This window comes from Stenella coeruleoalba (assembly GCF_951394435.1).
Source record: "Stenella coeruleoalba genome assembly, chromosome: 11".
NCBI lineage: Eukaryota > Metazoa > Chordata > Mammalia > Artiodactyla > Delphinidae > Stenella > Stenella coeruleoalba.
Genome location: NC_137157.1, coordinates 8,302,199 through 8,329,259, shown reverse-complemented (window position 1 = coordinate 8,329,259; position 27,061 = coordinate 8,302,199). Strand labels below are relative to the sequence as shown.

At 38.8% G+C, this 27,061-nt stretch overlaps 1 protein-coding gene across 2 annotated transcripts in view; it reads right to left on the bottom strand.

Moving 5' to 3' along the window:
- LOC307193971 (myocardin-related transcription factor A-like) overlaps positions 1-26,907 on the bottom strand; it is a 108,425-nt gene extending 81,518 nt beyond the window's left edge. For both annotated transcript variants that reach the window (XM_079936598.1, XM_079936599.1), the window contains exon 1: positions 23,793-26,907. In XM_079936598.1, the coding sequence (XP_079792724.1) occupies positions 23,793-23,838 (46 nt within the window). In that variant the 5' untranslated portion in view covers positions 23,839-26,907. The remainder of the gene's footprint in view (positions 1-23,792) is intronic.
- Between the last annotated feature and the right edge of the window lie 154 nt (positions 26,908-27,061).

Genomic DNA, 27,061 nt, shown 5'->3' with positions numbered 1-27,061 from the left:
TCTTCCTTTCCAGTTTCGATTCTTTTTATTTCTTTTTCTTGTCTGATTACTGTGGCTGAGACTGCCAATACTGTGTCGAATAAAAGTGCCAAGAATGGGCATCCTTGTCTTATTCCTGATCTTATGACTTTAAAAGATTTCTTCAGTTATCTCATTCTGATTGCTGCATTTGTCAGTTGATGTTTTTCTATACCACATTTCTAAAACTAATGACACTCCCCATTTATCACCACGTTCACAGCTTAAGCAAAGTTAAGATACACCGAAGGTAAACACTATTTGCAAACAGCTAACCCAATGCATTAGCTAGCAGCAAGCACATATGATATGGAATGAAAACGGACTCTATAAAATGTAACCATGATCACAATGGGATGTCTATAGCTGACACTGCTGTATGACATACAGGAGAAATGTTAAGAGAGTAAATCCTTAGAGTTCTCATCACAAGGGGAAATTTTGTTTTCTTTTTTCTTTTCATCTTACTTTTCTTTTTATTGGATGTTTGGTGAACCTATTTTTGGTAATCATTTCAGAATATATGTAAACCAAACCATCATGCTGTTTGCCTTAAACTTACACAGTGATGTATGTCAACTGTTTCTCAATGAAACTGGAAAAAAATTTATAACCACAAAATGTTCTTGAACACACTATTATTTTAATTCTTCAATGGCCAAATACAATAAATACTGATCATGCTTATTATGGATGGTGAGTTCTGACTAGGATAGATGATGGTTTCCATTAGCAGCTGTTGAAAGCCACTGTGCACCCAAAGAGAAGCATACTCTAATCTTAGAAACCAAATTCTTACCTTACAAAAAAGTGGCCCCAAATCCCAGTTCCTGTGGAAAGAACCTATTACTAACATTCCTCCACCTTGAAGAAACTTCCAATTGAGATACATTTTTGTATCTAAAGGTAGGGCCAGAGTTTCCTGAATGAACAGAAGGAATTCCATCCACAGAAAGTGGTAGCGTGCATAAATAAATTTTATTGGAGATAGACAAACCCATTTTTTTACACTCCATCAGCAACTGTGCTTTAAAGTTTTTGTTACTTACTTAATCAAATGGGAGACTAAGCTGTCAAGGAGAAACACTTATTTTTCCCTAGAAGTCATTATGCTAATCTTAATGACAGCACATATGTCAGGTACTGTTCTTGGTGCTTTACACATACCAGCTCCTTTAATCTTCACAAAAACCCAGGGTTCTCAACTCGGGGTGATTTTGCCCAGAAGGAGACATATGGCAATGTCTGAAAACATTTTTGCTTGTTACAACTGGAGGGAGCTACTGGCATCTAGTAGGCAGCAGCCAAGGACGCTGCTAAACACCCTACAACGCACAGGACAGCCCGCACAACACAGAATTATCCAGCCCCAAATGTCAATAGTGCGGAGGATGAGAAACCCTGCAATGACCCCATGAGGTAGGTACTACTGTTGTTCCCATTTTTCAGATGAAGAAACTGAGGCACCAAAAAGATAAGTAACTTGCCTAAGGTCACACATCTAGCAGATGGTAAAGTCAGGATCTGAAGCTAACAGTCTAGCTACAGAGTCCTTTCTCTTAACCTCTCATAAGAAAGAAAGATGCTAGTTGGGAAGTTTACCTACAACTTTCTCCCCATCTTCCTAGATTCCAGGCTTATTTGGGAGAATGTATCGTTTATTTGTTCATTCACTTGAAATTCCATCTATCCACCTGCGCATCTATCCAATCAACAAGTATTGAGTGTATGTGCCAGATGCTGCTCAAGGCAATTCTAGGTGAACAAGATCTCTGTCCTTGTGGCACATGCGTTCCTCACTCATATTTCCTCCCTGTCCTTACTAGTCCTTGAACATGCTAAGCATGATCATACTTGTGCCTGGAAAGTTTTTCCCCAGAAAAACCCTCACTTCATTCAGGTCTCTACTTTAGTGTCACTTCCTCAAAAAGGCCTTCCCTGACCACCATTTCTTTTCTTTTCTTTTCCTTTTTTTTTGGCCGTGCCCCACGGCTTGTGGGATCTTAGTTCATTGATCAGGGATCAAACCTGTGCCCTCAGCAGTGAAAGCGCAGAGTCCTAACCACTGGACCGCTAAGGAATTCCCATGACCACCATTTCTAAATTAGCTACAGACTCTTACCATCTATCCCCTTTCTCTGCTTTCTTTTTCTAAACAGCACTTATCATTCCTAATATTATGTTAATATTTGCTCATTGTCACTACCTCCCTCTCACCAACAGAACGTAAACTCCATGAGACATCTATCTCCAGAATTGAGAAGTCTACCTGGCACACAGAAAGCATTCAATAAGTATTTGTTGAATGGCTGGATTAGCAAATGCCTTTTCAATTGAACCATTTCCTCATGACTACCATCCCTCACCTGGACTTCTGCAACTGCTTCTTATTTGGTCTCCCTGCCATCTTTCTTAAGCCCCTTCAATTCATCTTCTACATGAAACCAGAATAATCTTTCTAAAATGCAAATCTAATGTCATGCCTCTACTCAAAGCCCTTCAATGACTTCCCATTGCGCTGAGGATAAAGCCCAAACTCCTAACATGTCTTTTAAGGCCCCCTTGAATTTCTGAGTTATTCTTACCATTCATCATTTCACATTTTATAGCTGAAGTCACAGCAACAGCAGTAATAGCTAACATGTACTGAGCACATGCTGTGTGCCAGGCACTAATCTAAGGGCATTATACGTCAGGAATCACTTAGTCCTAATCTATGGGGTAGAAATTACTGCTATGTCGATTTTCAGATGGGGAAACTGAGACACAGCTAAATAACTGTCCAAGGGCAACTAGTAAGTGGTAGGGCCAGGATGTAAACCCGGGCAGTCAGGTTCCAGAACCCGCTCTCAAATCCATTATACTACACTGTCTCTATATACCAGCTGTAAGAGAAGTCCATTAGTTCCTTGAAGGTGCTGTTTTACTTCTCACCTTCAGATGTTCACATTGTCCTCTCTGCTGGAACATCCCTCAGATCATAGCTTAAATATCCCTCCCTCTGTGAGACCTTCCTACGATGTACCCTAGAATTGTTTGGATCCCCCTGCTCTGCTCTCCCATGGCATTCTGAATTTCCCATTATAACTCCCATTCTATTTTATTGTAATTACTTGTCTACCTTCACCAATAAATTTCAGGCTGCATGAGGATAAGAGCCATGTCTATCTTGCTCACCTCTGCACCCCTAGCACCTGGCACAGGCCCTGGGATGTATGAGGGGCTGAGTGAATAATTTCACATGGCACCAGCACTACAAGCCTTTCCTAAACCCCTCCCAAAAGTGATTCACTGTTTCTCTAAGAGCCCTGCTCATAGGGCACACATTTTATGCTTCATATTTTGTTAAACAGTATCTACTAAAAAGGATGTAGGGACATCCCTGGTGGTCCAGTGGTAAAGAATCCGCCTTCCAACACAGGTGACGTGGGTTTGAACTAAAATCCCACATGCCGCAGAGCAACTAAGCCTGCGTGGCATAACTACTGAGCTCGTGCGCCTCACTAGAGCCCGTGTGCCACAAACTAGAGAGCCCACGTGCTCTGGAACCTGAGCGCCACAACTACAGAGCCCACATGCCCTGGAACCCGTGCACCACAACTACAGAGCCCACTTGCCCTGGAGCCTGCGCACCACAACCAGAGAAGAGAAAACCCACATGTCACAACTAGAGAGAAGCCCATGTGCCACAACGAAGAGCCTACGCACCGCAACGAAGACCCAACACAGCCAAAAATAAATAATAATAAATAAATCTTTTCTAAAAAAAGGATGTGTACACATATCCTTTCCCTGTATGCTTGTGAAAAGCCAGGTATAACATCTTATACATTTATGTGAGCTTTGAAGCGACTCTCACAAACTTAGCACTTAAAAAGTAATTATTGTGTACAAAGGATCTCTCTGTATTATTTCTGTATTATTTCTTACAACTGCCTGTAAATCTACAGTTATCTCAACCAAAATTTCAATTTAAAAAATAATTATTGAGGGTGGGAGGGAGGTCCAAGAGGGAGGGGATATGTGTCTGCATACAGCTGATTTACTTCATTGTATAGCAGAAACTAACACACCATTGTGGAGCAATTATACTCCAAAAAATAATAATAATAATAGTAATTACTGAAAGAAATATAAATAATTACTCAAGAGCTTAAAAATGACTCCCCACTATCCGATTAAGGCCAAACTCTCCAATTTAACATTCAAGGTCTTCGATTATCCAGCTCCTTATTATCTAGTCAACCCAATGTTCTCTTCCAACTATACCATACCTCCTATTCCAATCAAGGTGAAACCTTATTCTTCTGACACACCAGCCTAGTCTAGTTTCCAGACCTTGCCTTAGGATACTCCTCCTACCTGAACGCCATCTGATTCAACCCTTCCCTCCTCCGACTCCTGTTACCTTTGCTAACAGCACTTTTCCTCTTAGGTCCAGCTCTAATCTTACCTCCATTGTGAAGTTTTCCTGACCTCATTTCTTTCTTTTTTCTTAGGATTTTATAATCCTCACTTACTACTGTTATCTCCAACAAGAATGCAAATTTCTTGAGTCTCAGAATCATTCCTTCTACTTCTCAGGAATCCCCCACAGTACCTACCAGAGTGCTAAGTATATATATAATCAGTAATAAATAAATACTTGCTGATTAAAAGAGAAGTCTCGTTAGCCATGCATATTATCAACCCTCAATCATCCAGGCTAACAGAAGAGCCAGTGTATAGAAAGACAACCTGCCGGATGAGTCCAACTATCTTTTAGAGTGGGCAGGAATGCCTATATTTGTATTAAGTACTATGCAGTTGTTTCCAATTTTCCAGGAAGTCACAAAGCTGCCACAAATGGTCTAACTGCACAATTCTTCCCTTGTCAAAGTCCAGAGCCTGCACAGCTTATCATTCCATACTGGCAAACAACTGTATAACTTTTCATCGGTGACACAAAGATAAAAATAAGCAGAGGTAGTCATATTCTAAACATTCACTGGATCTCACCTTCTCCTAATAGGGAGATCATTGTTTGGGCACAAAAGATCATCTATTCTAACTCTCACTGGGCAAATATCTTGTTTGTATCAACAAAGTGCTTTTGTAAATAGATAGAGTGACAATATCAATAAGAATCTGAACAAGAGGCTTGCCAAAGAAAATCCCTGTGATGATCTACTCTTAGGATAATCCAGAATTGATAAAAAGCCAAATTCTTCCCACAGTCCATAGAGATTTGCCCCAGCCTATGGCTATTTTCCCTAAGTGAGAGTTTGTAAACTCCTCAAACTATGGTTAGCTTCTCTTTCTCATCCAACTGGTCAAAGTTTTCTTATAACAACATACCACACATCTGAGAAGCTAAGTTTCTCAGCCTGAATTTTTGTTTGTACCTGGTAAAGCTACAGCTTTCTCCCAGAGGGATTTCAAAATGCCTAAGCTTCTCTCCAGAAAACTCTCCAAATACTTTCAGTAACCTAACGGCAATAGCTTTGCTACTAAAAAATTTCCCAACATCTTTCTGTTTTGGCAGGCCCTGCTGAAATCCCCCTCCCCATAAGGGGGAATCTGAGTAAAAACACTACCAGCTTCAAGTTCCCTTAGGCAAATTTCCAGCCCCAGTGCAAGGCCATGAGGTTAAACATTTCTCAATGACGCAGGCTCCCTCAGAGGGAGGAACAAGAAAGAAAAAAGAAAAGAAAAATCAAAACTTATTCTTCCCAGTGCAATAAATCAAGAGACAACCGCCAAGTCCTAAAAAATAAAGTATGAGTGAAGTTAAACTATACACTGCTTGTTTTGCCAAGGCCCCTGGTAGAAGCACAGAACCAGGATGAGAACTGTGGGATAGGAGAAAAGGCAACTGCAGAACCAGCAGTCCAGCCAAATAGACAGATAATTCTCTAGGTTCTTTAGAGAATCTCTAGAATACTGATAATGTGTACATTTCCAGCCACTGTATACTTTATGATAACTAGAGCAACTAAAGCAAAATGATTGAATTGGTGGTTGTGGGGTAAGGAAATGTAATCACATATGAAGCAAATCATTATTTAGGATTAAAATGTGTATTAGGTGGAAGGCTGAAAAAACCATAGGAAAGTATGTTTAATCAACTTCTTGGGGAAAGAGTATAAGGCTGATCATAGAGAAAGCAAACTCATCTGAGGGGCTGGGAGGGCTCTTGGGCTTCTGACCGCCTGCAGATAGATAAAAGAATGAAATAAAATCAGAATTGTTGGGACTTCCCTGGTGGTCCAGTGGCTGGGACTCCGAGCTCCCAATGCAGGGGGCCCGGGTTTGACCCCTGGTCAGGGAACTAGATCCTGCATGCCGCAACTAAGACCCGGCACAGCCAAATTAATCAATTAATTAATTTTAAAAATCAGAATTGTCCCCTCAGAACTCATTTATAGATCACAGAACTTTAGAGTTAGAAAGGGCCTAATGCTTACAAGAAAATGCTAATAATGAAAATATTGTTACATCTGTACAGCACTTCCCCTTTCAAAGTACTTTCATTCATTTAGTCCTTAAATAAATTAAATTATTATGTACCTGCTGTGTGACAGGAACTGTGGATATAGAAATGAGACACCATCCCTGCATTCAAGGAGCTTACTGCTGAGCTCTGCTAGGAACAATAATGCAATAAAACTAACCCTCTGGAGGTCTGTCCCAAGTACAGGAAGAGCACAGGAGAAGGAGCACCTAAGCCCATCTGGAATCAAAGACAGCATGCAACTTGGAAGAGGGAGCCCTGGAGCTGGGACTTGAGCAGAAGTTAGTCGGCTGGCAAACAGAGAGAGGAACGGTCAAGGCAGAGGGAAGATTATATGCAAAGGAATAGAAAGTTAAAAGAGCACAGAATGTTCTGGAAACTAAAAGCAGTTTAGCACTGCTGGAGACTGTGAAGTTAGAAGTGATAGGAGGATAATTAGTCAGAGGCCAAATAGACAATATAATAAAGTATAACAGTTTAAATTTTACCCCATAAGAAATCGAAGCATTCTGAGAAAAATAAAATGATTAGAATTGATTGTAAGAAAAAGTATCTTGGTAGCTGTAGGAAGGGCAGACTACAGAAGAACCAGGTTATAGGCAGAGAGACTAGTAAGAAGGCTACTGAAACCACAGTGAGAAACGATGACAGTCTGATCTAGGGCAGTGAGACAAAATACGAGAAGTCAAAGTAAAGGGAGAATCTACAGAACTCAGAGACCAAACAGATGTGAGGAATATAGGCAAAGAGGAATTGAGAATGACTCCTAATTTTCTGGGTAGGAAACTGGTCTCGAGTTAGGGAACGCAGGGGTAGTCGTGGGGACTGGTAACAGCAACTTTAAATCTGTAAAAGCCTGAAGTGTACGTAGTCGTCTAGATGTCCAGGTGGAAAGAAGCAGTAGATTAAATGAAGCTACTAGAGCTCAGGAAATATGGTGGGGCTAGAGATATAGATGCAGACATCCTGAATAAGTGGTAGCTGAAGCCACGAGTTGGGATGAGATTGCTAGGGAGAATGTGCAGACTGAGAAGAAAAATGGGTCACGGACTAACCCTGGGAGAAACTGACATTTAAGGGACAGGAAGAAGAGAAGACTGCAAAAGAGATTCAACAGTGGACAGAGAGGTAGAAGGCAAGTTGAAGAGAGAATGCTGTCTATAGTTTAGCTGCCCAGATCTGAATACCTTTCCTATTTGGGGGAAATTCCAAGATAGGGGGAAGGCAGGCCTCTCTTCCTACTACAGAGTCCCTCTCTCTGCATCCTGGCATCCAGCTCACAAATACAACCCAAGTCCAGCCAATCAGATCCTCTCATCCAGAACTTTGAAAATTGGGGAATGACACAAATGTGGAAAATATAATCAGAAATTATCCCTGGCACTATGGCAAGTATCTACCGGTGGCACTGCCAATAGCTGCAGGCATTCACTGGAGACCAGGCCAGCAGCAGTGGCAGAGAAAGTCCAGTAAGCAGTGCCAGTGACAGAGTCCTCAGCAGACTAGTCCTGTGGCATGGTCTTCGCTATGTCTTGCCTCGCTCAGTTTCTGCTCACTTTCCAACCTTTGTTAGACAGCCTTCTTATTAAGGCTGTGCACTATCCAGTACTCTTCCAAAAAACTGATTTTATGCTTAGATTAACCAAGATTACACAAAGAACCCTGAGTAGTATAGAATAAGGAGAGAGCACTGAATAGGGTCAAATGGTAAAGAAAAGTCAAGTAAGAGGAGGCCTAAAATGGGCCCACTGCATAGGGTGACTAGTAGTCAGCAGTGTTCTTGTTGACACTGTTCACATGTGTTACCTCATTCCACCCTCACAACACCTTCTGAGGAAAATAAAGCAGGTACTACATCTTTATTTTATGGTGAAGAAATTGAGACTAAAAAAGATTAAGATCGTACAGTTCTTTTGACTATCCACAGTTGCTCTCAAGAAAGTTACTTGACAGATGCTCATTAAAGGAGATGTTAAATGTCTACACTAATTCTTACACTGAATGTCAACTAACACATGATGATGATCACATATGGTCCCCAATCCTGGACTTCCAGCTTCTTCAATTCTGGCAATATAAAGAGGATCCCAACAAAAGCACTAGGATTCTCATAGACAACCACCCAGAAACATACCTCAAGGAACATGAGGCTCCTTGCCATCACCCTTCCATGGCTCATTCAGGGTACCTTGGCCACTACTTAAAGAATATATCATCAGCTACAAGGACTCCTCAAGTGGAAGGGATCTTCTATCCCTGACCATGAGAACCACTGTGGGAATGAGAGGTTGAGAGTTTTCAGAAGAAGATGGTTATTTCTCAACTTCATTCCTTTGGGATATGTCACAGCCAGGAAGGGAGAAATTGGAAATAGCAGCCTTCACAAGCTGCCAAATCCATGTCCTAGTCCCAGGGGATAATTAGCCAATGAGGTTCTGTAGAGCTGATGTAATGTTGGCAGAGGCTAATGCTTTATGTTTGAACATGTAGCCTCTTGATATTTAGCTACAGGGCTAAAAGGGATGACATCCTGCAAAGCCAAGAACCCACAACACCACCACTTAGCAATTTGCATCTTTAAAGTAATTTGTGAACTAACTGATCCGTCTTTATTATGAAGAGTGTACAAGAGCATTTGTTAAACTATACATTTTCTAAATCTTATTTTATGTAACTCTTTTACTAGGAAAAGAAATTTCCAAACACCTCCAAAGAACAAAGATAATTTAGAAAGCCTAAAGTAACAAAAGAAAGAAATTAGAAGGAAGGAAAGTTTTCCTAGGAATAAAGTCTGTTTGTGGTACTTTAGTCCCACTACCAGCACGCCAAGTTTAAGGCTGTCTAATGTTCTTACGAAAACAATTTTTGAAACTGAGTAGACTGAGACAAGCGCTTTCAGGAGCGCCACATATCTCACAAGAGTACTCTGAAATGCAGGAGGTAAGAAATCAGTGGGCAAGAAGCAGAAGTATTCAGACATTAAACTCTTGGTTTGAGCTTGAGCTTTTAAATTGCAAAATGAATGCTTGCCTCTTTAATAAAAATTAAGTCCTTTGACTTAAATATGCCATGATGATCTCCCAAAGCCTCAGACAAAATTAAGTATATTAAAAAGGAAAAAATTTAAATTCTCTAATCAACTGGCCAATACATAATGCTCCCAAATATGTACTAGCTCCTTACTTGAAGCAAGAGATAACTTTTGGTTCAACTTGGGGCAGAAGTGTATCTAGTGACAGAGATACAAATACTCTGTAGTTTATATATCTTGACAATTTCACAAAAATTGAGAATGACTTTTCTCAAAATGAATGATGGAGAGGGAAAGGCGGTACAAAAAACCATGACCCTCTACATCTTATAAAGGAACTAGAGACTCATCCTTAGCAGGATACTCTGTACTTGCTCTTCAAGAAATAGTTGGGTTGGGGAACCTAATACCAAATGTTCCAAGAGTGGCTTTCTTCCCAATCTCTCCAATATTTCACGTTCACTTCATTCACTCATTAACATTTATTCAGCACCAACTAGGTATCAAGCTAGAGACGCTAGATACAAAGTGGCAAAACAAAATTAATAGGTAAGATAAAATTAAAATGGACAATAATAGGTAAGGCCTTCATACAGTTTATAAACTAGCGAGGGAAACACACATTAAACAATCAAGAAGTCCCACAAATAAACATATAATCTCTAAGTATAAATGCATGAAGAAAGAGAGAATGAGAAAGAATGAAAATAAGCAGAGGGGAGGGACACGCTAGGGGGGCATTCTCTGAGACCCTAAGGAAGGATAGAACCTAGAAAGCAAAAGGAAGACGATCAGGAGGTGCAGCTGGAGGAAGAGGCAGGAATGGAGAAAATGAACCATGAACGCTGAGAAACTCACCTACTATTTCATGAGTACAAATACTGACTTCAGAACTAGATATCTAAGCTCTTATCCTAAACTATCTAAACTAGCATATGATCCCTATGCAGGGGACCACGTTTTTCTAGATTCTCAAACACTTTTCATGTAACACCTATGAAATTCTAAGAGTACATCAAAAAAATAGTTTTCCTTCAAATTTATCAAGACTTTTCTAAAAACATTCATACTAACCACCTTAGTTGGGATTAAATATAAATTTAGTAACACTGAGTCAGTTGACCAAAAGCCAAGCTGCAAGGGGATCTTTAGCATAAAACTAATGGGAGATTATTTGCAAACATCTGGACTGACTTAGCAGATATAAAACTCAGCTGTTAGGATGTTCTGAAAGCTCTATACTACAGAGCTCAGAAGAAAAGGGGGAAGGAGGCAAGGGGACCGTTTTTTCTTACCAGAGTCAGCAAGGACGTTCACACAGAAAATGTTCCTACTCTAAAGATATACAGATTTAAATTTACTTCCTACCCACAGAAACTATTTGCAACATCGGAAAAAATTTCTAATGCACGTTTATGGCAACACACTCAGGAGGTTTTGCTTAGTTTCAAACATATGAAGCTGGTTTGGGCCATGGGTGTTGAGTCAGAAAACTTGCTACATTGCAATTCAAAATAGCGTCCTTTCTAATCCTCATGAACAGGTACAAGAATCACTGTTAAAAAGAGGGAAGCCTCTAGGCAAAGGTTAGGGCTTGTATGAAGGCTTTCTAAGTAGGGTTAAATGTAGGGGAAAAGGTCATCCCTATGTAGAGAGGAGATCTAGGACAAGAAAATTTAATACAGATATTCAAAAAGAAAAAAGTTAGAAATGTGTTTAACAATTATGTCATAGTGTTCTGGGGGTGCGGGGGATAAGGCAGGGAGGGAAGAGGGTAAAAAAGAAGGTAGGCTATGTAATGAAAGAACAGGACAAGGAACCTAGACAAGCTGGGTACCTGACAAGAGCTACTATATATTTATTGGGGGATAAAAGTTCACGTGGAAAGCATATAATGTAGTGGTAAAGAGCATGGATTCTGAAGCCAGACCATCTGGGTGCAATCTTAGTTCTACCACTTACCAGGTGTGTGGACACGTTCCTTTAACTACTTTGCCCCTCAATTTCACCATCTGTAAAATGGGATAATGAGAGCATCCATTTCACATAGTTATGGCAAAGATTAAAAGAGCTAATATATGTAAGGAGCTTGGAACACTGGCACATGGTAAATCCCATTTAAAATGTGTTAGCTACTATTATTTTATTTTAAATATATTTCTATATTTTTCCTGGAATTCTTATAAAATCTACTTAGAATTCCATACTCTATAAATGTGTCTCTTATGTTTTGTGGTTTGTTGCATTGTCCTGTTTGGTCTCTACTAGTTTTTTTTTTTTTTCTTTCTTCTATTAAGCCACATATTAAAGAGAGATGCAAAAATGTAAAACAATGCCATTCTCTTATTAATTTTTTATTTTAGAAAATATAGCTATTTTTCTTAAAACATGTTATCTATGTTAACATATTAAAGGGATTTTTATTTAAGTATAGTTGATTTACAATATTGTGTTAGTTCCAGATCTGCAGCAAAGTAATTCAGTTATATACATACATATATATAGTTTCAGATTATTTTCCATTATAGCTATTACAAGATATTGAATATAGTTTCCTATCTCTACTAAATTTTAATGATTTGTTTTTCAAATATAAGGCTGTCTTGCCTATGCTTAAGGGAAATAATAAAAACTTTCTTCACCTGTGGAGAATTTTAAATGGGAAGTACTCTACTCCTGGGTTTAGGCATGGTTAGGCCCAAGAAATGAGTGAGGGCAAGGTAAGGAAACCTCAGGGAGAAAGCTCAGGAACCACCTACAGAGCTGGTTTTGCTAACTTAGAGATTATCTTCCACAACTGTTCTCAAACCTTGGAGGTTTTTGTGTAATATGGCACACTTCCTGACAAGAGATCAGGGAGACAGAGGTGATGTGGGTGGGAAAGAAGTTCTCCCACTTGGGGTTTTGTTGTGTTTTGTTTTTTTAAGCATTACCTAGCAGTGCTACCTCCTTTTCTCCTTTTGGCTTACTTCCTTCGAGAGTAATTTTAACTCCAATCTCCTGGTGCCCAAATTAGCTCAGGGTACTCCAGAGTATATGAAGGTGAAAGGCAACCAACCTGAGTTGTTATACCCAACGGAACATTTTTCTGTTGTTCATAAAAGGAAAAAAGCAACAAAAGCCCATAAAATGTTCCACGAACTTTAAACTTTAAAAAATTTTTTAGAATAATCACACCCACTCATAGGTTTTGAAAAGCACAGCAACAGAATCACAATAGTTCAAAAGCGTAAGAGCACAGTCTGACTGAAAATGATCAATCTAATTTCACTTTGTAAACTGACTAAATGGAAAAGGGAGATAGAAATTAGCAATAGAAGTCAGAGTCCACGAAGTTAATTTTTTAAACAGTTGTTAGCCTTGTATTTATAAAGATGAGAGAGTTTTAATGTAAAGGTGACTTTAAGCTTAAAACAATCAGAGATAATTTTACAAGTTTTTGAAATCAATTTTATTGAAGTTTAATCTAGATATGACAGATTTACCCATTTTAAGCATACAAGTTCAATGCCTTTCGACAAATGTATACACCTGCGTAACCAATATGACACTCAAGATACATGACATTTTCACCCCCTGAAGTGCTCTTATGCCCCTTTGTAGTTAACTTCTCTTTCCGCTTCTGGCCCCAAGCAACAACTGATAGGCTACCTGTCACTCTTAGAGAAAGCTGCATTGTTTTCCTCAGACTTTTTTTTAAATTGAGGTATCATTCACATTCTATTCAATTCACCCATTCAAAGTCTATAATTCAGTAGTTTTTAGAATATTCCCAAAGTTGTACAACCATCACCACTATCTAGTTCCAGAATATTTTCATTACCCCCAAGAAATCCGCATCTATTAACAGTCATTCCCCATCACTGTCCTACCCCCCACCACCAAGTCCTGGCAGCCACTAATCTTTCTGTCTCTATGGATTTGCCTATTCTGGACATTTCATATAAACGGAATTATACAATATGTGGCCTTTTGTGTCTATCTTCTGTCACTTGGCATGTTTTCAAGGTTCATCCATTTTTTAGAATAGTTTAGTACTTCATTCCTTTTTATTGGTGAATAATATTCCATTATAAGAATATACTACATTTTGTTTATCCATTCATTAAGTGATGGGCATTTGGGGTGTTTCCACTTTTGGCTAATGCTGCTATGAACATTTGTGTACAAGTTTTTGTGTGGAGCGATGTTTTCAGTTTTCTTGCGTATACACCTAGGAGTAGAATTTCTGGGTCATATGGTAAATCTGTTTAACTTTTTGAAAAGATGCCAAACTGTCTGTGTTTTCTTAAACTTTTTATTTTGAGATGATTATAGATTCCCACCCAGTTTTAAGAAATAATTCAGAGATCTGGTTTACCCTTCACCCAGTTCCCCCCTCAATGATAACAGCTTGCAAAACTATAGTGCAACATTACAACAATGATACTGACACTGATACAGTCAAGATACAGAATATTCCATCACTACAAGGATCCCTCATGTTGACCTTTGATAGCCACAATTACTTTCCTCCCAGCATCACCCCATCTCAGCCCCCAAGAGGCATCAATCTGTTCTCAATAACTATCATTTTGTCATTTCAAGAATGTTATACACATTATTCCTCCGTGCTACAATGCTGGGTACTCAGTAATTTCAAATTGATTCATTGCTATACCTAATGGAAAAAATCATTTTAAGTACTCTACCTATTTTCCCTAAGGGAAAATGCTTGGGCAGCCCACTGTTCAATAGTTCTAATGTCATGACTTGATTTTATATGTCTCTTCAATATGTTTTTAAGGGATTTGGAGTACAGCTTTAAACATCTTCGAATGCTAGTTGGGAAAACCCATATCTTTGAAAGTTAAATTACTTTGTGCCTTAAAAACGTGAATTTCACAAATAATTTTTGTTGGAATGATGTGTGTGAAATAGCTATAAATGCTTGCTATTTTTCCCAGTTTTAGGACTTTTTAATATTTGTAATTTGGTAATACTCTTTTAGAAACACTACGTGTGTGTGTGTGTGTGTGTAATTATATTCCTAGTCATACTTCTTAACAAAAAATAGTTTGAAACATAAAAAAAAAGAATGTTATACAAATGGAATCATATATGTAACCTTTTCGGATTAGCTTTTTCACTCGGCATGATTCTTTGGAGAGCTGTCCCAGGTGTGTTTTATGTATCAACAGTTTGCTCCTTTTTTAAAAAAAAAAAATACACCAACAGATCGTCTTTACTTCTTTCACCTGTTCACCTCCAAAACAAAGTCAATAAAAATATCTGTTGGAACAACACGCTTCAACTTTAATACGCACCTGAGGACCTTGTTAAAATAAAGATTCTGATTGCATGTCTGAAGTGGAGCCTGAGATTGTGCATTCCTAACAGGCTCCCAGGTGATACAGATGATGCTGGTCCTTGGAACACACTTTGAGTAGCAAGGTGTTAGAAGGGTTAGCAAGGTTATAGCATCTGTTTGGATAGCCTACTTAATGTTAACACCATAAATTTTCAATACTCTACACAGCCAAATATTTTATAAATTAGTCTTATGGCACTGATTTGAGGAATATAATTCTTCAGTATAAGTGCTTCAGTTCCTATCTACAAGGCAAAGATGAGGGGATATGAATTTTGGCTTTCTGATAAAGAGTAGATGGACTGTTAAGAGGATTTTCACACCTACCCTACAAAGAACAAAATATACTACAGAAAGGTACTTTTAAACACTGAAACATTTTATACTAAAACCACTATTTTATGCCTAAGAGAACTCAGATTTTTCATACCCATCAAAAACAAACAAAAAAACTTAGTGTGTTTTTAGTTCATAAAAGCTTTGCTGAAAGGTTCAGCAAATTGAGAGTAAGTTACCGTGCACGGGAAGGATCTGCAGCTCTGCCAAGAACATGACCTAATACAAACACTGCGAAGATAAATTTCAATAAATCTTACAAAATAGAAACAAAGGCAAAAAATATAAAAGACGTTTAGACAAACTAGACTGGTCAGATGGAACAGCCTAATGGGATGGAGTGCCTCCTTATCATTCACTGTTTGGTCAATGGAGTGCTTTGACGGCAGAGGTCCCAAAATCAACAGCTCTAGCTCCTGATCCAAGACACTACCCTTCCAGCCATTTTCTGCCTCTTTCAACTACCTACATGTACACACACACACATACACACACCTATTTAATATGAGCTTTATATCAATACAACAGAAATATATGCTTAAGATGGAAAATTAGAAAGATACAGGAAAACTCAAAGGAAGAAAAAAAAATCCACTGTGAAATCCCACTACTCAGAGACAGCTATTAATATTCTGATGTATATCCTTATAGCCATCTTTTAGGATTATATGGATAAATGGTAAACATTTTCCCACATCTTTAAATAACCTTATGACTACATTAGTACCAATTATATGAATATATCATAAGTTATTTAACCAATACTCTATTGCTAAAATATTGGTTGTTTCTGTTTGTTTCTGTTTTTTCTATCATAAAGAAAACTGCTGGGGATGTATATGCATATGTATACATAGAGCTGATTCACTTTGTTATACAGCAGAAACTAACACGAAATTGAAAAGCAATTATACTCCAATAAAGATGTTAAAAAAATACTGCTATGAGCATCCTTATATATATATACATACACACACACACACACGTATACCTTTTTAAATATCTTTAGAACAAATTTCCAGAAGTACTTCAAGATTAAAGAAGAAAAAAAAAAGAAAAAAAAAGATTAAAGAAGAAAGATATTTTTAAAAAATTTATGAGTTGCCAAATATCAAGAGAGTTGTGGCAAGTTGTCAGAATATCCAGGAAGAAATAAGAACTATCTGCACCTAATAGTATTCAAAGCCCAACAACAAAAACCAAAAACAACCACAAGATCATCAAAAACCATACAGCATTTATTATGTACCAGGAACTGTTATAAGCATTTTACATACATTAAGTTATTTAATACTTACAACTTCTTGGGGTTGGTATTGATATTATTACCTTTTTTTTTAAAACAGACGCACCAACAGGCACAGAGAGGTTAAGTAATTTGCCTAAGGTCACAGAGCTGGTAGTAGTGGCAGAGCTAAGAAACCTGGGTTCCAAAGTCTATGCTCTTGAACACTATACCCCTATTCTTCTCAACCTTTTTGACATCAGGACTCCTTTGCCCTCTTATAGTTACTGATAATTTCAAAGAGCTTTTGTTTATATGAGTTATATCTATTACTACTTATCATATAAGAAATTAAAACTGAAAGCATTTAAAATATTTATTTCTTTAAAAAACAGCAATAAACCCACTATATGTTAACATACATCTTTTTATGAATATAATTATTTTCCAAAACAACAAAAAAAAAGCAAAAAGAGTGCCATTTTACCATTTTTGCAAATCTCTGTAACATACAACTTACTAAGACAGCTGAATTTTCATACATGATACTGCATTCAATCTGTTGAGATATCATACCAGCATGTAGCTCTGGAAAACTACACAGTACACCCATGAGTGGACAATAGTAAAAAAGGCAAATAACACCTCAGTATAAATATATAAAGAGCTTCCATCTCACATCCGCTGGAAAGGTCTCAGGGATGCCCAGAGGTCCCCAGACCACACCTTGAAAACCACTGCACTAGTTACTGCAATGCATGCTACACAGAATAGTTGAAAGGCATGTCCTCAGGAACATACCTGCCTAAAGCATATTCCAAAAACATATCCCAAATTTTTTTGTAAATCATTTACTCAACAATTATTATTAAGTGCATACTATGCATCAGGTACCCTTACAGGCACTGGAAACACAGCAGAAAAACAAAAGAGAAAAATCCCCTACTTTGGGGTATTTATTTTCTTGTAGGGAAAGACAGCAGTAACCAATAAACAAATAAATCACATATAGTCAGTCCTGCATATCCACAGGCTCTGCACCCACGGATTCAACCAAATACAGATTGAAAATATTTGGGGAAAAAAAAAATTCCAGAAAGTTCCAAAAAGCAAAACTTTAATTTGCTGCGCAGGCAACTATTTACACAACATTTACATTGTATTAGGTATTATAAGTAATCTAGAGATGATTCAAAATATACGGGAGGATGCGCATAGGTTATATGCAAATACTACACCATTTTATAAAAGGGACTTGAGCGTCCATGAATTGTGGTATTGGGGGTGGGGAGTGGGCTGGAACCAAGTGGTCCCTTGGTTTCCCCACAGAAACCAAGGGACGACTGTATTCTGTCAGATGGTAAGTGGTATGAAGAAAAATAAAAGCAGAATTTTAAAAAACAGGATGGTCAGAGAAGGCCTAACTGAGAAAGTGAAATTGGAACAAAGATCTGAAGGAGGTGAGGGAGCAGGCCATGAGGCTACCCAGCAAGGAGTGCTCAAGCAGAAAGAATACCAAGTAGGAAAGCCCTGAAACAGGAGTACAGCCTAAGGTGTGCAGGGTCAGCTGAGAGGCCAGCACGGCTGGGGCAGAATGAGCAAGGGAAGACGGGGAGTGTAGTCTGAGAGTTACAGGGCTGGGGCCTTGTAAGGACTTGGGCTTTTTCTGTGAATAAGAACCAGTGGCAGGTTCTCAGTGAGGAGGGATACGATCCAACTTTTCATTCTAAATGGAACATATAAGTAAGTAGTGTTTCAAGTAAAAAACCTAAATTTAAACATATATTCCATCTCTTACTGTGTGTCTTGAAGCCTCTCTAGGCCTCAGTTTCCTACCCTACAAAATGTGAAGGTACAGATACCTTAAAATTGTTGGGAAGATCAAATAAGATAATATACATAAAAACATTTTAGAAGTATGATACACTATAAAAATTTCACTACTGAGTTTATTTTCACTATGTAATTGCCACAGATTCCTCTTTTCCTTTTTTTCCCTCTTTACAGAGCCCTCTGTACTCTCACTAGACTGCTGCCACCACCCCATTTATGTGGCTGCCATGAGATTAAGGATGCCCTAGACCCCTAACAACATGAGCTCAGCCTGATACTGCCCTTTAGCTTGTTGAGAGCAAGGCAGAGAACGTTGTTTTTTGTTGTTGATGGCAGAGCGGGAGGTTTTTAATTTTTTTCCCCCTTGTTATTATAAAGAAAATCCTTTCAAAAATAATGCATGTGGTAATCATAAAAGTGAAGTTCCAAAAAAAACAAGACTGTATGAGACTCATCTTTATTTAATTTGGCACCGTTTTAATAAAGCTAAAACTGTGGTTCATGGTCTTGACAGCTTGCCTCATCCAAAAGGAAACAAAAGGGAAGAAAAAAAGATAAAGACAGACAGACAAATTCAAATTCCTTTGATCTAGGTCCTAACTCTAAGGGGACCCCAGATAAATTAATAAGTCAGAGAAAGGGCAGTAAGACACAATCCAGAATACTGATGACAACATCTGTTTGTCTGCCTACCTGTCTTCTGAGATCATCATCAAGGTATGAGATCAGCACTCAGGCCAGAGACGGCAGGACAAGATGGAGGTGAACCAGGGAACCACAGGGCCTGTAGCACCTGACTCCACTTCCCAGGGGCAGGAGGTAGACACCCAGGCACTGGTTTTTATCTCTGCCTCTTAAGATGTGAGTCACTCTGGGTAGTGGGAGAAACCTGCAAGGGAAAACCCAAAGAAACCAAGATCTCTGGGGGAAATTATAAACAATCTCATACGTCAAAGGTCTCTGATGGTTTCCTTGTAAGTATGTTATAGCAGAAAGAGCACTGTCATAGGAGTAAGGAAATGAATTCTCCTTCCATCTCTTCCACCAATTAATCATGTGACTTCAGGAAATTAACTAACCTCAAAGAGCCAAATTCCTCATCTTAAATAAAGGAGAGGACAAGAAAATACCTAAGGTTTCCTTCAAGCTCTAAAATTTCTTGAACATAAACAAGAACATATTTTTAAAAGCCCATATTAATATTTAGAGTATTAGTAGATCCAAAAGGTAGTTATTGCTGAAGGTTCTGGAGTTTTTCACTAGCGCTATAGACCCCTGAGTGATGTGAACCCAAACAGGGGGCCCTTCCTTAAAGAATTAATGTATCACCTAAAAGGGCAAAAGTTGTCTGCCCACCATCTTCCTTTAACTTCATTTTTATGAATTACTCCTCCTCTCTCTCTAACCCATACTATTATAAAATATACAGGTCAGAGGTAAACTGTAATGATTAGGGAACCAGAAGTTAAATAAATATGCAAGAATTAAGTATACAAACATCAAGGAATGAGAGAGTAAATGGACCGAGGAAACACTTTTATATGGTAGCATGTATGGGGTACACACATAAAAAATTTTAAAGGTATATACAGTTAAAAGCAAACTAACAAAGCAGTTTTCTAAGGGACAAATCGAAGAGGGTAATTAGAGGACTTTAGTGTACACTGTGCTGCATTTCTCAGGTTGGATAATGTGTCCATGGGCTTGTGTGTTCTATATACTGTTGTAATATGTACTCTACATGTTCTTTCACAATTATGGGGTATCCCATAATCATAATAAATTTAAAAGAGAACTCCATTCTTTTGTGGAACAAAAAGTCTCTTCTGTCCCAATCCCCCAGCTCTCCATCCCTTCTCCCTAAGGCAGTCACTGTTGCCAGTTTCTTACAGTCCTTCCAAAGATATCCTACACAAGACAAGAGTGGGGAGGGGGGATGTAGGGTGCGGATGGAGTCTGTGTGTGTGCATGGGTGGGTGGGTGTGCAGAGATATGCGCACAAGAGAGACGGAAAAAACAAACCGACTCCCTAACCATGCCTCATCCAGATCAGGTGTGTATCCTGTGACCAAACATACCTAGGAAACTGCTTCAATCCCTTTCTCTACAAAGGAACTATGATCCACTGTTGTACAGTTATAAACTAGTAAGAAGACTGCACTGGCTGGATGCAGGGACAGGGCCTGCCTGGTCAAAGCCTTACATATTAGCTATCAAGGGCTGAGCCCTGGCATTCCTTGGTTCTAAAACATACCAGAGTCAGCGCTGTGCCCCAATATTCCCTTGGTCTTAGCTTCAGAAATCCCAAATGTCCATCTCAGATAATTAGTTTTCTAATCACAATGATCTAGATAGGTTTCCATAGGGGTGATAGGTGCTTTAATCCTCTGTGACTTGATCAGAACACTTGGATTTAGCAGTACACATCGCAGGAAGAGAGTGCACGCTGCACATCCTGAGATGCGAAAGAACTTCAGTTTTGAAAGCTGTGCATTCAACAGCACACGCTTAGGGCAAGGCCTGGCTAAGATACAGGATGATAGTTAGAGGATTCATGTCTTAATACAACAACAGATCTTAAAATACTTTCATAAAATCTTGATTTAGGACGCTTATGCCAATTTATTAGGGTAAGTATGCCAAACCAGATTTCTTCATTCATTAAAAAAATAAAATACATGGGGCTTCCCTGGTGGTGCAGTGGTTAAGAATCTTCCTGCCAATGCAGGGACACGGGTTCGAGCCCTGGTCCGGGAAGATCCCACAGGCCACGGAGCAACTAAGCCCGTGCGTCACAACTACTGAGCCTGCGCTCTATAGCCCGCGAGCCACAACTACTGAGCCCACGTGCCACAACTACTGAGCCTGCATGCCACAACTACTGAAGCCCGCGCGCCTAGAGCCCGTGCTCTGCAACAAGAGAAGCCACCGCAATGAGAAGCCCGTGCACCGCAATGAAGAGTAGCCCCCACTCGCTGCAACTAAAGGAAGCCCGCGTACAGCAACGAAGACCCAACGCAGACATACATACATATATACACACATAAAAAGAAAATACATACTGAGTGTCTACCACGTGCCAATGTCAGGAGCCAATATATGGATGAATATATAGCCTTCGAGAAGCTAATAATCTAATTAGGAAGACATGCAAAATGATAATTAGTCTACATTGTAAAGGTGGTGCTGCAGGAACAGAGAGAAGGAAGGGCTGACTCTGTTGAGAGAGGTTTCACAGAAAGGCACCATCTGTACTGGATCTCAAAGGGTCAGAAAGAGACCACCAGCAGTGAGGAGGATGAAAGTCTCCTCATGCAAGTATGCCTCACCAAAAATCTCCCAGCTTCAAATACTAAATGAAAACACAATGTATCCTGGAACTTTGCCGTAACATTCAGTATATTAAAGTTTAATTTAGGGTGAAAACCTTATATCTTGAATCTTGTCAAAGGAGTTTCATTACTTTAAACATTTCATTAAATAGTAGTTTCACCTATAAAGCACATATTCATGGAAATCCAAATACCTTATTGCTGGAAAACCTACAGCTCACATAGTCTAAATGTCTTGACTTTATAGAAAGAATGATAGGCTTCTTTTTTTTAATTAAAGCTTCATAAGAGATGCTTTTTCATTTCCTATCATAGATACATCTATTATTTACTATTACAATCCAGTATAATGGTTACAGCTTTAGAAGAAAACAGTAACAATTTTACAAAGCAACACAGTACTAAGGTTTTTGAACATTTAGGAACCACAAGTACTAGAGCAATCAGTTTGCTATTACTCCTTTCTATACCCAGTTTCCCTTTTATGAACATATGCAAAAGAAAAAGGTCCACATACATGCTATTCTCTGCAGACCTTTCATTCTACCTGTATCCAATACCCCTGTCAATTTCATCCATACTTGTCTTACATACTATTATCCTTTAAAAGTTTTATGAAGTAGCTGGTCCAACAGATGGGTGGCTAGCCCTACCCAACATATGTCACAGGAAAAACAGCTCTTAGGCAAGACAAGAAAATATTAAGTAAGTCCCTTTCCCTTATCCAGCTAGGAACAGTGAGATCCCAGCTCAGAAAAAAGCAATCTTTTAACCTTTATTAAGAAAAGTTACTGGACTGAGATTATCTGTAAGTAACAAGATGATCAAAGAAGGGAGAGAGAGTCCAAATGCTAACTTCTACTTCCTAAAATAAAATATGTACTTGCCCACATACAGCAGAGAACCAGGATACAGAACAGGGGAAAAAAAAAAAATCTGAGTCATTTTAACTGGGAACTATTTCATCAAAGACAGATGGGAAACATTCAGATAAGCATACTATCTTGTTTAGAACACAAAGCTCAAAAGATCTGTGGGAGGAAAAGGAAAGGAACCTGGAATGCAGAGCATACATGAACAGAAAGACTCAACTAATAAACGACTCATCATGATCTTATTTGTAAAACCAGAAAAAACAGAACAGGAGCAATATCTTTCCTTTCTGTCCATACCCTGCCCATAAAGTGTAATGTGATAGCATCTGATTGTGTCTTCAGATGGATATCTGTGTCTTTCAACATACTATCTAAGCGCTCCCCGAGGAGAACAGTGAGACCAGTTCTGCCTGAGACAGTATCTGCCAGCACCAAGGAGTCTAATTTTCCTTTGAGTGAAGGCCAGTGGATGGGAAGAGGTCCCCAAATGCCACTTGTATGAATCTTTCAAGATATTCTCTGAAACAGGAAAACACTACAGACTACATTTTAGTAGAAGTCTAAAAATAACAAAAGAACATACCCTATTTTTAGATATCTAACTTACAAGTTTAAGAACACTAGAAGAAATCATTAAAAACAAACTGGGATTTTTAAAATGCTTTAAAAGATACTTTTAAATTGGGAAAACTGTTAAGAGATAGAATTTCAAAAATCCTGCATTCCTTCTGTTGACTGGCTGCCTCCTTGCTCAAACTTCCTCATCTCCAAAACTTAGAGTCCCAATCCTACATGTTATCAAGAGGATTTCCAAAGAACCAGAAGATGATACAAATAAAAGATTTACCACAAAAGAGAAAAACAGCTAAGGAAAAATTTTAAGACACGCTTTCACAAAGAGCCATCTAAAGAAGAGTGTAGATTAGTGATAAAGACAGTACTGTATAAAACAGCAAAAGCAATTTAATTATCCCTCATTAAAAGCAGCACCACAGACAATAACGAAATACTTGATTAAAGAAGACAAGTCGTTTTTTCTCACATGTCTCCTCACTGAACAATCTTAAGATCGGTAAGCATCTAATTCAAAGCTATGTCTGAAGATCTAGAATTTGCAATCAGGAAAAAATTATTATTTTTTACAATAAAATCCTGAAAATGCAGTACATTTACTGGACAATTTATATTTACCCTCCCTCTATCTTCCTCCCCATCTCCATCCAACCCTAGTACAAACATGCCCAATGTTTTTTTAAGAAAGCTATGGCAAATAGGATTTGCAGGCAATACGGGAATTACCGGACTGTACAGCCATCATTAACATCTCAGGTTCCAGTAGCGTCATGACAGGTTCTTCTCAGAAACAAGAGCCCACAAATATAATGAAAAAAACCTCAAAGTCGCAGAAGAAAGATGTTGTCTTCGGAGGCTACTGAAGCTTTCATAAATTCAGTCTCATGCCTTATGCTCAGATCAGACTGTGAGAACTCACTCCCCTTCTGAGTGCAGTTACCAATTTATCCACCCTTCACACAAGTCAAGATGGCACAGAGTTGATTTACTGCCGACAGGAAACCAAAAAGCACTCAAGTTAAGACATATGAAGTGTGGTTAGAACAGTGAGTGAGCTCCTCCCCTTGCTATTCGTCTCTGGGGGGAGGGGAGAGACGGACAGAAAGACCTTCAGAAAAGAGATCAACTGCTTTTTTCCCCCTCTCTTTTCAAGAAGAGAAGACGAGTGTTTTGTTCAAAACCTTAGTATGAGGGACTCTGCTGCTAATGCAGTTCAGAGCAACAGATTAAACATAATCCAAACAGCTCAATCTTGTGAAAGACACAGCCCAATTACTGACCCATTAATGGGAGGTGGGATGGGATCAGGCATATATAAACACATACACACAAATAAATATGTACGGTGAGTTAGTTTTCTGAAAAAGCGTTCTAACGGCTTTTTCATCTGTGGTACTTATAGATAACAGGCTAAGGAAGTTGAATGTTTAACTACAGAAGCACAGATATTTTCTCCACTCCCTCTCCAATTAAAATATCTGTTTTAAAAAGTCATCTGAATACATTCCGGAGCTATAATCTGTCTTTCAGATCTGCCAAACTCCTAAAAGAGCTCCTTACTTGTGCCTGTGTAAGACACGGGATCTGTGAATAGACAGCTTACTGATGTTATTGACTTTTCTAAAATGCTTTATGATCTTGCTGGACGTTTGGAACACATAAGAAGACAGTTACAGAAATAAGAATTTCCCTTTCCTCATAAAGAAACTTCAATCCTTTTTCCACTAGCACAGAGCAGGATCTTCTGAATAAAAACGAACAAGAGGCATTTTAATCTTTCATCACAAAAACAAAAAGAAACTAAAATCTTTTCAAATTACAGCAATTTCCATTTATCCAAAATTAAAAACTCATTTCTTCCCTTCACAGTACTTTTTACTGATATTCATAATAAGGATATTAAGATGCCTTTCAGCATATCTGATTGACTTTCTTTTTTTGGGGGGGGGCTACATTGGGTCTTTGTTGCTGTGCACGGGCTTTCTCTAGTTGTAGTGAGTGGGGGCTACTCTTCGTTGCAGTACGCGGGTTTCTCATTGCAGTGGCTTCTCTTGTTGTGGAGCACGGGCTCTAGGCGTGCCGGCTCAGTAGTTGTGGCACACGGGCTCAGCTGCTCCGTGGCATGTGGGATCTTCCCGGACCAGGGCTTGAACCCATGTCCCCTGCATTGGCAGGTGGATTCTTAACCACTGCGCCAACAGGGAAGTCCCTGATTGACTTTTAAATAGCTGAAAACTAGAAATCCATTTTTGGTATGTTTAGCTAGAATGCCTCGGTTTTTTCTGGGTGACAGCCTGTATCTTGAAAGCCTACTGGGCAAACTCAGCCCAGCAAATGCCTTAATGCTCACGTAGTCACACAAATGATAAATGAAAGTGCTTAGAGGTCTTAAAAGAGAAAGTAGTCTCAGAATGATTGACGGCAATATTCTGTTATTAGAAAAGAGAAAGCAATTCAGATTTGCGGTGGGGGAGATTCTGTGGAGGAGAAAAACTTCCTTTCTTTCTCACTCCAAGAACATCATGTTTAAAGGAAAAGCCAGAAAAGCTCTATATAGAACTGTGGGAATGACTCAACAGGCAACGGAGTGGCAGCCGGTGTGGGCTAAATGCTGCTCTGAGAAGAGAGAAGCATTCTCACTGGCCCCTTCTCACAACCAAGCTCTCAAACCATCTTATGAAAAACGGGTCAATTCCAACTCTCAGACTACATGATAGTCTGGTCAGAGGTTACCAACTAAAGGAAAAGAATCCCTAAAAGCTTGAGTCATTCCTTTGTCCATATGTGGGCTGGACAATTTGCTGTGTGAGGGTTTTCAAGTGAAACAAGTTCTCACAGTTCTGTACTTAGAGGAAAATAAATACAAATTATAAGATTCCTGCAAAGAAGATGGTAGGAAGGGCAGAGGGCTGTTCCTCTTCTGCCAAAACTTTTCTGTTTGCTGTAGAAGAGTGCTCGGAATGTCAACTGTCAATATTCCAGCCCGACAGAGATACAGTACTGACAGTCACGTCACGTGGTGGTAGTAACATTAACACATCACATTTCAACTGATTTGTTTACTTTTTCACAGCAACTCCACACCCATTATTTCATCTGCACTTTGGCATAAAAGGAGCTAAACAAAAAGAAAACAATTTTTAAAACAGAAATCCAAAAAATTAATCTTAAAAAAAAAAACAATAAGCAACATAATCTGCCTACTGCTAGGATTTTGCATTCACCCTGAAGACAGCACAGCATCAGACTCAATGTGAAAACTGGTTTTAAAACAGTTTCACAATTCTAAAAGTCTGAACTCCTATGGCAGCTTCAAATCCACTAATTTTTGTGCAAATTAGCAAAATTTCATAGAAAGAGAACTAAAGTAAACTTTGAAAAGGTCTCTGCACACGTGAACATGATTTTCAAGTTGATGGAACCAGGGAAATGAAGGGTAATGATCTTAATTCCCAATAAAATAAAAGCTCTTTTGCTTTTAATCATAACTCTCTAGCTAATTAACAAAATTTTAATATGATCTACAGTCTATTAATCTACTCTAAAGGGACTGCAGTATAGCAATATAGTTTATTCATATAAAGCTTTCCCACCCACCACTGGCTCCCCAAAGGCCTTTAATGTTCATAATCAAGAGGAACTAGACAAGTTCTTATCCTGCTTGATCTTCCTACTGGATTTGTCATGGTTTCCATACTCTTCTTAAAATTTCCCATTTCCCTGACTTCCTTTAAAAATACTACTTTCCTACTTCTCTGACCTTTCCTCTCAGAATTCTAAATCGCTCCTCTTTCTCTGCCCCTCTCAGGAGCACCCCTTTCCTTTCCTCTTGTACATATTCTCCCTGGGCAACCTCAGCCTTTCTTAAGGTTAACCACCACCTACCTACTGGTCCATATCAAGCCCTACCTTTACTTGTACTCTACCAACTATGCATCTCTACGTGGCTTGGCTATCCTAAACTCAGTACGTACAAAAGCTAACTTCCAATATCA